The sequence below is a fragment of the Onychostoma macrolepis genome, chromosome 04, assembly GCF_012432095.1.
Source record: "Onychostoma macrolepis isolate SWU-2019 chromosome 04, ASM1243209v1, whole genome shotgun sequence".
Taxonomy (NCBI): Eukaryota; Metazoa; Chordata; class Actinopteri; order Cypriniformes; family Cyprinidae; genus Onychostoma; species Onychostoma macrolepis.
The window spans coordinates 20230317-20244759 of NC_081158.1; the positions used below are offsets into that span (position 1 = coordinate 20230317).

A 14443-nucleotide genomic window follows, 5' to 3' on the forward strand; every position below is an offset into this window, starting at 1 on the left:
AACTGAAATGGATACCTGGACAATTTTCAATCTGGTTTACGAGCGCATCACAGTACAGAGACAGCGCTTATTAGGAAAATAAATGATATTTGCTTCAATTCTGATTCTGGCAAAATATCAGTGCTGGTACTACTAGATCTTAGTGCTGCGTTTGACACTGTTGATCATAACATACTTCTAGAGAGACTGGAAAACTGGGTCGGGCTTTCTGGGATGGTACTCAAATGGTTCAGGTCATACTTAGAAGGGAGAGGTTATTATGTGAGTATAGGAGAGCATAAGTCTAAGTGGACGCCCATGACATGCGGAGTCCCACAAGGCTCAATTCTTGCACCACTCTTGTTTAGCCTGTATATGCTCCCACTAAGTCAAATAATGAGAAATAACCAAATTGCCTATCACAGCTATGCCGATGATACCCAGATTTACCTAGCCTTATCTCCAAATGACTACAGCCCCATTGACTCCCTCTGCCAATGCATTGATGAAATTAACTGTTGGATGTGCCAAAATTATCTTCAGTTAAACAAGGAGAAAACTGAAGTCATTGCATTTGGAAACAAAGATGAAGTTTTCAAGGTGAATGCATACCTTGACTCTAGGGGTCAAACAACTAAAAATCAAGTCAAAAATCTTGGGGTGATTCTGGAGACAGACCTTAGTTTTAGTAGTCATGTCAAAGCAGTAACTAAATCAGCATACTATCATCTCAAAAACATTGGACACAAAACATCTAATTCTTGCAATCAAGACTTGGAGAAACTTGTTCATGCCTTTATCACCAGCAGGGTGGATTATTGTAATGGTCTCCTCACCGGCCTTCCAAAGAAGACCATTAGACAGCTGCAGCTCATCCAGAACGCTGCTGCCAGGATTCTGACTGGAACCAGAAAATCTGAGCATATCACACCAGTCCTCAGGTCCTTACACTGGTTTCCAGTTACATTTAGGATTGATTTTAAAGTACTTTTACTCATTTACAAATCACTCAATGGCCTATGACCTAAATACATTGCAGATATGCTCACTGAATATAAACCTAACAGACCACTCAGATCATTAGGATCGAGTCAGTTAGAAAAACCAAGGGTTCACACAAAACAAGGGGAGTCCGCTTTTAGCTATTATGCCGCCCGCAGTTGGAACCAGCTTCCAGATGAGATCAGATGTGCTAAAACATTAGCCACATTTAAATCCAGACTCAAAACTCATCTGTTTAGCTGTGCATTTGTTAAATGAGCTCTGTGCTACGTCCGAACTGATTGCACTATGTATAATCATTTTCTATTCTTAACTGTTTTAAATTCTTTTTAAATACATTTTTATATCTTGTTTTTATTATTTAATTTTTTTTTAATTCCTTGTTTGTTTGTTTGTTTGTTTGTTTTTTGTTTTTTTTATGACTTTTTCACTTCCTTTTATGTAAAGCACTTTGAATTACCAATGTGTATGAAATGTGCTATATAAATAAACTTGCCTTGCCTTACTTAGGGGTGGGTGATATACCGGTATATCTTCTCTACTGCGGTTACATGCTCACGTGATGTTGCTGTGCTACATGGTCACGAAAACGTATTGTTTGCACACTTTTTAAGCATTGCGGTTTAAAAACAAGTAATTTTTAAGCTGTTCAAACACAATCAACAGCGAAAGAGAACTCATTTTGCTAAATTCTCACGCTGTCTGAGAGACTGTTTCTGAGCACTGTCAGAGAGGCGCATGCACGTGAAGACGGTGCTCTTAGAGATATTTTTGCCGCTTTATAGGCCTTGAACTGTTAAAAACAAACACTTGTATGTGTCAAAATACCTGTCTTTGCAAGTATCATCGTAAATACAGTAATTTAGGTCTTAAGTGAAAGCAAACAGCTAAGAAAGAAAACGTGTTTATTGGATCCGGGCAGCTCTTAAAATGACAGCAGTCTAATATTCCTGCTGGTGTTCATTCATGTTAATTAAACAATAAAAGAGAGAAAATCTCTCACTTCTCAACTAAATCACTTTTGTAACTTTAATAAGAAGAAATATATATTTAATTTGCATAGTGAAGAATATGCAGTGTTTTTTTTATACATTTGATTACTTTATACAATGTACATGTAGCATTTCTTATTTATTTGTTCTACTGTAGTTTTTTTGTCCTATTGATTTTAATTAGCTTCTTATTTTTATTTAATCACTGACTGTTTACTTGTCTTCGGTGAGCATGAGGTTTTATTTATATATATATATATATATATATATATATATATATGTATGTATGTATTAGTAGTATTAGTTTTTTGTGATGTTGACACTGGTGACAAGAATTATGACATTTCTATGGTATCAAACATTTTGATATCATAAAGACCTTATTTAAAGCAGAAATAACTGTATTGTGATATATATCATTACTGTGAAATAAAATTTCTTCATGATATAATAATAGTTAGTAGTAATACTACTACTACTTTTATATATTCTTAAATAATTAAATAATAATAAAGAACAATTAATTTTTTATTATTATATAATTGTTTATAAATGTAATAATTATATTTGCATAAAATATACATTTATAACATCTATAAGTATGGGAGATCATGTTTTATATAATATTAACTCTTATATTATCTATTGCATATTGTCTTTATTCTTTATTTTTTATTTTTTTAATTGTAAGCCAGACCTTTACAAGACAAAATTTTTTTTGAGCATCCCTCTGCGTCTATTATTTTCTTATATTTCACCATTGACAGTTTAGGAGGAGTCAGTCTGTTTGATGATTACAAACACGATGATATTTCATTGAAATTAAATATCGATAGCCTGGAGCAATGTACTATGCATTGGCTGTTGAGGATGAGGGTTTAATGTTGTGTCATTTTGGACAGGGTTGTCTGACCTCTTTCCTGCGATCGTTGTCTCTCTGAATGAGCCATTTAACTGAGGCCTGTGGAGATTTGGGCTGACACTCCAGGAAAGTGGTGTTGTTTTTGACTCCATACTGAGTCATCTCCACTGCATTCCTGTAGGCTGAAACAAGACATGAAGTGTTAGCCAAAGCTCTCGAACACTTAACGCATACTAATTGTAATTGTACTGCCGTAATTCAACTGACACGCTAACATCTGCGGATGAGGGTCATGATGGGGTTCGAGTTCACTGAGTATGCAGTAAACTGTACTCTTAAGAGTAGTGGGCCACATTAGTGTGTAATTTGATAAGTGACCAATGATGTCATATATTCAACATTTGTTTTGGCATTATGCTACTTTTGTTTAGTGCATACAGATGGGATAATGCTTCCACTCCTCGTTAAGATCGCTATTTATTAATTCTGATGCATCTGAAGTGTTGAACTGAGTCATCTGGATTGCTGACAGTATCAGTGCCAATTGTATTCAAATTAACAGGTGTTCTGGTCCCATGACAGATTCCTTCACAAGGAGAGAGAGAGAATCAGACAAACATGAGAGAAAGAAGGAAACGAGTGGTGGAAGAAGAGAGAGGAAAATGTGTGAGGCTGCACGTCAATTAGCATTAAAGTTAAGCACTGAAATGCATTTTATTAGGAAAATACATTGTATGTGTATGTATTAAAATAGTGTGCTAGTATTGAAAAACTCAACATGTCATAAAATAACTTTGATGCATGAGCATTTTAGCATTAGCATTGGCTACGTTCACGTTAGAATTAGAATAATTACAAGATGACAACTTGGAGATTCTACTCTGAGCAGTTTTAAACGATTAGTTTCTATAACAACGCTCATAACGCCAAAATGGATCCATTTGTGGCTGTGTTGTTGATGAGTAAAATACTTAGTCACTAGATTGATTCAGCTCTAGATGGTCTTGCAAATGAATAATTATGTGTCCCCACCAGACGTGACTTAGTTTCTAGCAACAGACAATTTGTCCTTGCTATTAGAAAGCAAAAATGCAGAACAGTGTGGCAAAGCCAGTCATTTCATTAGGAATTCATGTGATCAGGAATTTCGCGTAAGAATGAAAGATTTCCCTATGCAGATTCTGCAACTGGTTTAAGTTGATCTTGCAGATTCGCTGTGCCAACTAACAAAAAGTTGGTTTGGTTTTAAAGTGACATTGTGTGAACACTGATTCATATACTGTTGACAGTAGACAATGGACTGTTTATGCTGACAAAATTTCATGTGACTGTTGACTCTGATGCTGACGCTTTTTACGTGATGTTGAGTTTTCATTAAAGTTCACCCAAAAATAAAAATTCTGTTATTAATTACTCACCCTCATGTCGTTCCAAACCTGTAAGACTTTCGTTCATCTTCGGAACACAAATTAAGATATTTTTTGATGAAATTTGGGAGCTTTCTGACCCTCCATAGACAGCAATGCAACTGACACGTTCAAGGCCCAGAAAGGTAGTAAGGACATCATTAAAATAATTCATCTGTGGTTCAACCTTAATTTTATGATGCTACGAGTCAATTTCTCCTCTTTCGGGTTTGGAACAACATGCGAGTGAGTAATTAATGACAGAATTTTCATTTTTAGGTGAACTACCCCTTTAAAGTTCCATGAGTTTTCAACTTGCAATTATGTGTTTAACCAAATGAAGCTGCAGTTATAAGAAATAGCAGCAATTGTCAGAAATAGATGCAGTTTTGAAATAAAAAATAAAGAAATAGTTGCATTTACGAGAAAAAGTTGCAATTACAAGAAACAACGGTGCAATTTTGAGATATAAAGTCTCATTATGATATATAAAGTCACAATGACTTTGTATCAAATAAATGGAAACAGGTTTTTCAAACTGCCTGTCACAAAACTGCTTACTGAAAACTTGTCTCAGCACATAACTTTGTGACTTTATTTGCCTAGCCCAAGTGTTGACATGCAGGTAGTCATTACCTTTCAGATTGAACCCTCTGCACTGAGTCAGTGGATTCCCATGCATAATATCCTGCCTTCTGCTTCTCCTGGAAAAACATTTACATAGGATTAATCCAACAGATCTTCATATATGCATTTTTTCCTTTCACTCTTACATTCTCTCACTGCCTGAATGTTTGCACAATATTCTTTTTATTAAACACATTCCTTATCATGAAAGTCAAATTTTAGTTTAATTTCTCATAATTAACGTGATTCAGCTGTCACAAGTGCAGTGAAATGACATGTCTGTTTTTCCACTTCAATACTCCGGAATGGATGTTTTGATGGCTGTGCCTTCCATCAATATTTTCCGTACTCAATACATCTGGCATCAAGAAAAACTGTTTGGCTAAGGTATCAGATTAACATGTTCCGTTCTGAAACAAGCCACAGTGTAAATACTTATGAATATGTAATATGTGGGCTGTTCTGTTTGAGTGACTAGCTGTACGTGTGCGGTCTGAGTACCAAAGACTGGATGGTTTCTGAAGTGTTTCCACACAGTTGCCAAAGTGTGCTGAGTGATTCTTACTGCATTGCTATGCAGTTGCTAGGGTGTTGTATGTTATTTGCTTAATGGCCCAAGTCAGAAATGCCCACCCTCAAGTCTCTGATATTCTAGTCCCTCGATATGTCTTAGGCTTATGTTTCATCGTCTGCCAGGAAAATCTTAAGCCAGAACTCTTTAAAATGTAATAGTGACAAAATTAATTTTAATATGTAGGGTTAGAGGCTTGTTCAAATTCCGCAAATAATCTTGCGACCCAGACTGTATGTCTCTGCTTTATGACTAAATGAAACCAAAGCTGTGTCTCATCATTTATTTCTGCCCCACTGCTGCTGCAGTTTATGCCACCGTGAGTGTTATAGTGTGTGTGTGTATACCTCTTGCCAGTAGGGTAGAATCGAGAACAGCTGAGCCCATCCCAGGCGCAGTACGGGTCCCGCGCTAAGCAGCAGTCTGCACAGGCAGAGCCGTATGCCATGCAGCGGTGCAAAGACACCTGGGAAACTCCGTGCTCGGAGCTAACATACAGCTGTTGCTGTAACACATACAAGCCAGATATCTCAAAAGCTGTTCCTTTAACCCACAGGACTGGTGACAAGATAATTACCCGGAATTAAAGCAGTAACATTTCCCCCGCCACCCCCACTTACTATATGTAGCACTTAATCACAAAATGGATCTAGATGAAAGAGATACTAAATGTAGTTACCTTTTTAGATGAGATTCTTATGTTGGTGATAGGAGATTGCTTCTGAAAATCAAAAAAGAAAGAGGGTGAATGAAGTAATTTTTTTTTTTAACAAAAATGTTAAAAATAAAGAAAATTCATGCATACAATGCCTATTTATACATTAAATTTCAACAATTTGTATTTATTTATTTGTTTATTGTGGTAAAAAATGTCAAGGTGGTGTAACTGTAAGAATTTTATACAAATATTTTCAACAATGTAGAGTCAGTGTGGTACAACCAACATGGATTTTCTTTTCTTATGCAGGCCTATCTGTTGGTAGCGGGTTTTTGATTTAATTTTCATGATTTTTATCATTTCATCTTTTCTTTTTCAAAATACCTTTTTTCTGTGGCAGTGAATCAAGTTATTGTGACTGACAAGTTATTGTGATTGTGACTATTCTCACATAAGTAAATGTAATTTTTGCTTTAAACACCTTATAATAATCATGTTAGTTTATATTGCAACTCCAAAAATGGCAATGTCAAATGGTATAACCCCAAGAAAATTTCATGGTATTCATGATTCAGAAATTCACAATGTTTGTTAAAGGGAAAAAAAAAAGTTAACTTTTGAAGGGAAAATGTGATCACTTTTCATTTGATGGTTACACCATTTGACAACTTTACAAATATGACATTTCTGAAAGCTGGGCATATGCTTTAAACTAAATTAAAAAAAAGATTTAGCTTTTCATTATAATGGACATCCTTAGCCTATTTGCCATTTGAATCAATTAAACGAAACGATTTTTAATGAGAAATTGCCTTTTTAGGGTGGTTTTGCGTTTTTATGTGCAAATTTGTGAGTGTGTGTTCAGATGCCAAATTAAACATCCCACTGAGCTGTGTGTGTGGCATTTCATGGTCCATGAGTTGATTCATTATGCCTAAAACTATTTTGACAATTTAGAGCCACTCAAAGCAGATCATAAGAGACCTCACAGAGTAACCTTTTCCTCACCTCATGCCCAGTCTTTGTTCCCATTAAAGATCTGCCTTCCCTTAGAACAACATCGAGTTTTAATAAATGCTTTGTGGCACTGCCAGCTCTGCTCCTCTAGATACTTTGATGTGTGATATGTGGCGAGAACTCAGACCTTAAACACTTCCAGCTCCTCCAGGATTAGATCCTCATCCAGAGAGCCGTTTGACGGCAGAACCACGACCTTCTGTACCGTGCCTTTATCTGTGAGCAGAATATCAGAACATCAGGAGAGTATTGGACAGTCTAGAAAGCAAAAACAACCTTGATAATGTGGTCTGGGTTTGAACTGCTTATGAACTTTCCATTGTTCTCAGACTTTCTCTTTGAAATCTTTTAGCTTGTGTGTGTATGTATCTGGGTTGGTTTATGATGTTGTTGAGCATCTGTTCTGAGAAACGGATCTGAAAACTAGACTTCAGAGAAAAATGTGTGGCTGCTAGGTGATTTTCACGTCAAAAGAGCCCACCCCCTAGTCCCTAGATATGGCCCGTGGCCCTACTTCAATGTAAGTCTAAGCATTTTGGGGTTTTTTTGCCATCTGCCTGGTGGAAATTATTTATTGGATATCTTCAACTCTAGAAACATTTTGAGTGATGAGTTTGATGCCGTTAGCAGCTTATGAACCTTAAATGTCAAGCTCATCCATTCTTTGAGGTCATGATAGGTGTGTATATTTTGCTCCAGTGCCTCAGAGAGAAGGACGATGGAGAATTCAGCTCAAACTCTGGAAATTCCCATTTTAAATAGCCAACATTTCTAGACGAAACCCTGCCAAGGAGCAGGCAGGCCGCTCCGCACAATGCTCCTGGCTTTCCATCAGGAATTTTGATAGGCAAATACAAACAGCTGTGATTTTGAATTCTCTCCAAATGTCCCTATCCCCGTTCCCTAGTAACCGCTGAGCCTGTCTGCTGTCGTGTCTCTGATTCTGTGCTCAGATAAACACACACTCACACACGCTTTCTTTCATTCTTCCATTGCCATCTCAAAAGTTAATACCGTGTCTTGTGCTGTGACACAGCAGGAATCATAATATCTTCCATTTAACTGGTGCAGAAGAGAGAGAGATGTTTATGTTAAAAAAATGATAAGATGATAATATTTGTGCAGCTTGTGTAGACTCTCTGCCCCCTAGTGGTGGTCAGTGGCAGACAGATCTATGTCTATGATCTCTGGATGTGTTATGTTATATTTCTGTAAGGAATGGAATGGTATAGAATAACTATTTTTTTTAAATGAAATTTAGGCTAATTTTATATTATAGTACTGAATATACTTTACATTAGTGAAGAGCATTTCCCACAATATTTCTGCTCGTTCATAATCTTAAGAAATATGATTTCTTGTTTTTATGTATTTTAGATTATTTAATTTTTTAATAATAATAATCTGAATATGAATTGTATGGAAGCCCGTTCCTGCCACTGAATAAAAAATAAAATGTAATTGACTTTTAATCTCACAATTGACTTTCTTGCAATTGCGAGTTTACATCTTGCAACACTTTTTCTCAGAATTCCATGATACAAACCAGTAATTCTTCTTTTTTTTTTTTTCCAGAACTGCATGATATAAACTTGCAATTCTGAGAAATAAAGTCAGAATTGTGAGATCTTGTTGTAAGTCTGAGAAAATATCAGTCTTTTTTTATATAAAATTATTAGGAACATTGCTCTGGTATGTTTTGTATAATGTAAACTGTATGTTATGTTATGAAGCAGTGTGGTATAACAAAGTCGAGTGCGTGCAGTACAGTATAATTTTTAAATATTTTAAATTAAGTATAATTTAACTGACAAATCACTTTCAGTAAAATGTTATCAGTCAGGAAAACAAATTTCAACTTTTCTGCCTTTCTCATTTTTAGGTGGAAAAACCTATTTAGTCTTTTGAAAAGGTCAACAAGCAGTCATGCAAAGTTAAGTGTGCCAGCTCCTTCCACAAACAAATTACATGAGGTAGTTGTTGAAATGTATTGTGGAACATTTAAACTGTTTTTCATCTGATGGTTGTAACTCTGAGTCATTTCTTTTTCTTGAGATTTGTCATACTCTGGGGTTTTACCTGTGCCCAGGAAAAGAACCTGGTAGTGTCCGTCCGCAGCGGTCACCTGGTCCACAGCTATAGAGGTGTATTTATAATCGGCATGTGTCCGCACCACCAGAGGTTTCCTGCCGACCGGGTAGATGGGGTTAAACATGACGGGGTGATTCCTCACGAACGTCACCACATCATCTGGAAACTCTTTAGTACTCTGGATATGAGGAGTGAACGCCACCAGGACACTGACAGGAAGAGGATAAAAACAATTTTATTGTTAAGCTTAGACAATCATGCTGTAGATTATGAAAGCTTTATCACTTTAATTGGGTCTTTTTGTCATAATATTAGTGAGTCTTTGTCTCATGCGAGTGCATGTCATTTTAAAAGTTCCCCCAAAAATACAAAAGTCCAACATTATTAATTTAAGTGGGGAATAAACCCTTTGTGGCTCTTTAACATTACGCTGGCTGGACACACATGTAATAATAATAAAAATAATTTAGTATTACATTAAAAAAATAACGTCATTCTATATGTTTTCATAGAAAAATACTATTAAATATTCTCATCTCATAATTTATCTAAAAAATAAATGACCATAAAATATAAGCCCTTTCAACAGAGGCTAGACCAGAAATCAAACCTACAAATTTCATGTATATACTCAACTGAATTTTTTTTTTTTTTAAATGCTATATTAAAATAGTATTGTTATATATTATTTTATAGTAAATTGTTATTGTAAAATTATCATATCTAAAATATATATCTATAAAATAAATGACAATAAGATACAAGTTATTCTGTAATAACTTCTGTGCAAATTTCTGTACAAATTTCATGTAATTTAAAAATAAATAAATAGAGAAATTGTATTACATTAGTAAGAGATAGCAATATACGATATATTCATGAAATATTTGTAAAATAATTAATACATATTTATAAACAGTAGTACAGTAATATTCTATATTATATTATTATAGTAAAATATTGTTAAAAAAAAAATCACATATGCATTAAAAAAAAAAAAAAACTTAAATTATAAGCTTTTGTAACAGAGTATTGACCAGAAATCAAGTGTGCAAAATTAATCTATAACTCTTTATATTATTAAAATAGTACTATTCTATATAATTTTGGTAAAATGTTATTAAACGGTATCACAAAAATGACCTTGAAATATAAGAGTCACGGAGGATAGACCAGAAATCTCCTAATTTCATGTATAAACTAAAAATAAGATTATGATGATAATTATTTTTGGCCTAAACTGTGTAATTCACAAATATTTACTCTGTTTAATGGTGTTATAAACAGAGTGACTGTACCAAGGCAGGACATGAATGTGTGTGACTCACAGTTCCCGGTCGTGGGTATGGGATCCGGCCCTGGAAAGCCACCCACTGGAAGTTGGGTCCTTCCCTGTGCGCAAACGGTCCGTTGAAGACCGTCAGGATGTCGGCCATGTTGTACACACAGACCGCAGAACCTCTGAACACAGAACTGGATGGAATAACACAAAACACACAGAGCTATTTAACACGAAGCGACTCAGACAGTAACAGACAGTCTTGCACATCCTTCCTAAGCATTTGGATGGAAGGGATGATGTAACATGGTTACGCTGGAGACTCGATCCACAGAGAGAGAAAAATGGAAAGGGGACACCGCTTTGGTTATACTCTGGGATGAAGTGTGGTTTGGCTGGACATCCTAGATTTTGATCAGACAGCAAGACAAAGAATTTCTTTGTTTGATCGCAAAACAAAGGGAAAGAGACAAAATATAATGATAAATAACAGAGCGGGGCATGGACAAAGAAGCTGTCGCTGTTTGGATTGGCCTCATTCGGAAAACCACACAGATTTAACGTGGTTGGAGAATGAACCACAGCTCGGAAACCTTGACCGAAATCTCACCTCATTAAACCACACCTCACGTACACACACACCCCAACATACACTCATTCAAACCCACCATAACAAACATAATGAAATGACCCAGAGCAAATGAGACCTCATATCTGAACTGTTTCGCCTAAACAATGAGATAATAAATGAAGACCACTGGCTGCTTGGATCTTTCTCTTAAGGAAAAACAACTATTGAGTTTTTGAAGACATTTCAACGTCTTAAACTGTGCTAAAATCAAATGACCTCTGTGCTGTACCTAAACATTTCTTATCCAGTACTTTAGGTAAGGTAGAGTGCTTGTTAGAGTTACTTTATTATCTTTTTTTTTTTTTAAAGAGAATTGATTTTCAGGGGCACTTTTGACATTTTATTTTTTCTAACTATATATAAAAACACAGCCTGCCATCCTTTTTGTGCTGAATACTTCAACCCCAAAGTTTAGAATATAATTTTAATAAACATTATTATTTATAACATATAAAAATGATAAATTATTATAAAGTAAACAGAAATTATATATTTTAGAATATAGTATATAATACATGCAAATGTTTACAATCTAGAATATTTACAAATATTAACTAATAGTATATGGAAGGAATATATGAAATATTAATGATATGTATTATATAAGAGTATAATATATTTATAAACTCATGATAATAGATCAAATGAAATATTACAATATTATTAAATGTAATAAATAGATTAGAGAATGTATATAGACAATACAAATATTGATTATATACAAATATATACACAAATAATAGACCATAGTATATAGAAAGAAAAGAAGACGTATATATGAATGTATTTGATGATTTCAGATGCAAAAAAAAAAAAGTTTTTAATCAGGCTTCTATGTTTAGGTTCAGTAATTTCACTTTAATGGCAATGAAAAAAGTTATTAGTCAGTTATTGAATGATTTATTAAAAAACAAATAGTCCGATGTTATTTTCATAGGAGCCTGATTAACAGAAAAAATGCTAATTTAAACATTTTTGCATCTGAATACTTCATGTAAGCTCATAATATTGTTAAATTGAATATGATAATAATTGTAACAAAATATAATTGTATACATAATGAATAGAATATAATGAAGTCAATTATAAATGTGATATGTAGTCTAAAAGAATGAAATATTTCTAAACTCATAATATTAGTTTAAATATTAAAATATGATTGAATGTAGTAATTTTATTTTTAAAAATCAGGAATTCACTAGTTTTATAGCTTTATATTCTAACTTTCATTTCTGTCTATTTGTGCACTAATTACTTCCAAGAACTGTATGCTTGTTTCTGAGAGTTTACACTTACGCAATTAAACAACACCAACAAAAAAAACATTTAAACTGACTCAGTGACATGACACTGCATATTACACACTCTCTTTCTGCATGACAGAATATTTCAAATATTCGGCAAAACCACACAGATGTCTGTGTTTCATCACAGTGAAAAGCTGTTGGATGAACTAAGATTAGATGTTTGTTTGTGAAGGAGTGACCGTTCCCTTCCTTTGCCGCCCTCAGGTGTGATCACATTTTCCCAGAAACCCTGTCATCCCCTCAGTTCCAACCCCGTCTGAACTATATTTGGCAAATACACACACAAAAACATGCGCACGCATATATACACACACATTAGCGGCAAGCTCAATATTGCTATTGGCTTTACCTTGTAGAGGTGAAAACTCCAAAGATGAGAAGGCCCTTTGGGTGGTCCGTCTCCAATAAAAACACATTCTCTGGAAGGAAAGAAACAAACACTCACTCAATAGCTGAACATCTGTCCCACAACATTGTTACACGGTTCTAGTTTGGCCTAACAAGAATAAAACAGGTGAACGCGTGTAAATCCATCACAGGCTTTAACTCTCCAGTGTAAACGGTTTGTGCTGAGTGTTTTATGATCGTAAAAGGATTTTAATGAAGTGAAAAGCTTTACAAATCACCTAAGGCTGTTGCTGGACACTGACAAACACCAAAATGGCTGGTTTATGGTTAATGACCGGTAATTATAGAAAGCTGTTTAACTAGAACGTGAAATTTGTAAGGCTTTTGAAGGAGTGTTTGGGTTAAATACAGGTTAAGAACTAACAAAACCATATCTAATTAGGGTACAATGGGGTTTACTGCCCCTTGGGATTTTTTTCTAGTCCTAAAATATATGGCAATCAAATAAATATATATCTTGTTACTGAATGCAAATACATAAAATATATACAAAGAAAGATTTGTTTAAAAGAAATTAGTTTTTATTTAAACAATTTAAATATAAAGTCAACCAGGGGACTTGATTTTAGTGGTAAACAGTATTTAAAATATTTGAATTCTTTTGATACCTAATATATATCAATTATTATCATTTTTAATGACATTTAATTTTTTTTTTAAGTGAACTTTCAGTAACACTTTATTTTAAAGTGTCCTTATTACACGTTACATGTTCTTACTATAATAATAACAATAAATTATGCATAAGTACATGCAAGGAACCCTAAATCAAATAAATCCCATATAGTAAGTACTTGTAGTTAATTAATATTACTCAGCGATTAAATGTATAATTACACTATAACAAGGACACCTTAAAATAAAAGTGTAACCGAACTTTCTTTTTGTTTGCTTTTAAAGTTTTAAGACAGCATGTCTTAGATGTTTTCCATATATCTTAACTTTATTAAAACAAAACATTCCTTTAAGTAGAACCTATGTGTGTGTGTGTGTGTGTGTGTGTGTGTCGTGTGTACCTACTTAATCTTATTTTGTGGACAAAATATACCTAGAAGCGAGCTAAACCTGACAAAATCCCCCTAAACCTCTTTTTGGGGACCTCCTAATTTGTAAAAACTGTATAAAAATCATTATTTATTTTTTTAATTGTGAAAATGCAGAAGGTTTTCTGTTAGAATGTGGGTTAGATTTAGATTACCGTATTTATAACTAGATGTAATATAAATAAAAACAATAGGGATCTATGCAGTGTCCCCATTTACAGTAGATTTTGGTCCCCAGGAGGAAAATAGCTTCTAAATCATAAAGAATGAAGTTAGGGTAAGGGGATAGAAAATACAGTTTGTACAGTATAAAAACTATTGTGTCTATGGAATGTCCCCATAAAACATGGAAACTCAACATGAGTGTGTGTGTGTGTGTGTGTGTGTGTGTGGTCTCACCGAGCTCATCAAAGTGGGTCTCTGTACCGTCCTCCTCTAGAACCGAACATACCAGCCGAGCCTTCAGAAATGTGGTCCACTTGTTCACCAGACTGCGTTGACCACCAGTGTCATTCTAAATAGAATTTACACTTATGTATAATACAGTTCATATATACAATAAAATAATAT

The 14443-nt window shown here is 34.4% G+C and overlaps 1 protein-coding gene across 1 annotated transcript in view; it reads right to left on the reverse strand.

Moving 5' to 3' along the window:
• sema3c (sema domain, immunoglobulin domain (Ig), short basic domain, secreted, (semaphorin) 3C) overlaps positions 1-14443 on the reverse strand; it is a 62928-nt gene that overhangs the window by 4947 nt on the left and 43538 nt on the right. Inside the window, 10 exon segments of the mRNA XM_058773766.1 lie at positions 2887-3017; positions 4878-4945; positions 5787-5944; positions 6119-6160; positions 7242-7330; positions 9194-9402; positions 9404-9414; positions 10534-10678; positions 12772-12841; positions 14273-14387. Of these exon segments, the coding sequence (XP_058629749.1) occupies positions 2887-3017; positions 4878-4945; positions 5787-5944; positions 6119-6160; positions 7242-7330; positions 9194-9402; positions 9404-9414; positions 10534-10678; positions 12772-12841; positions 14273-14387 (1038 nt within the window).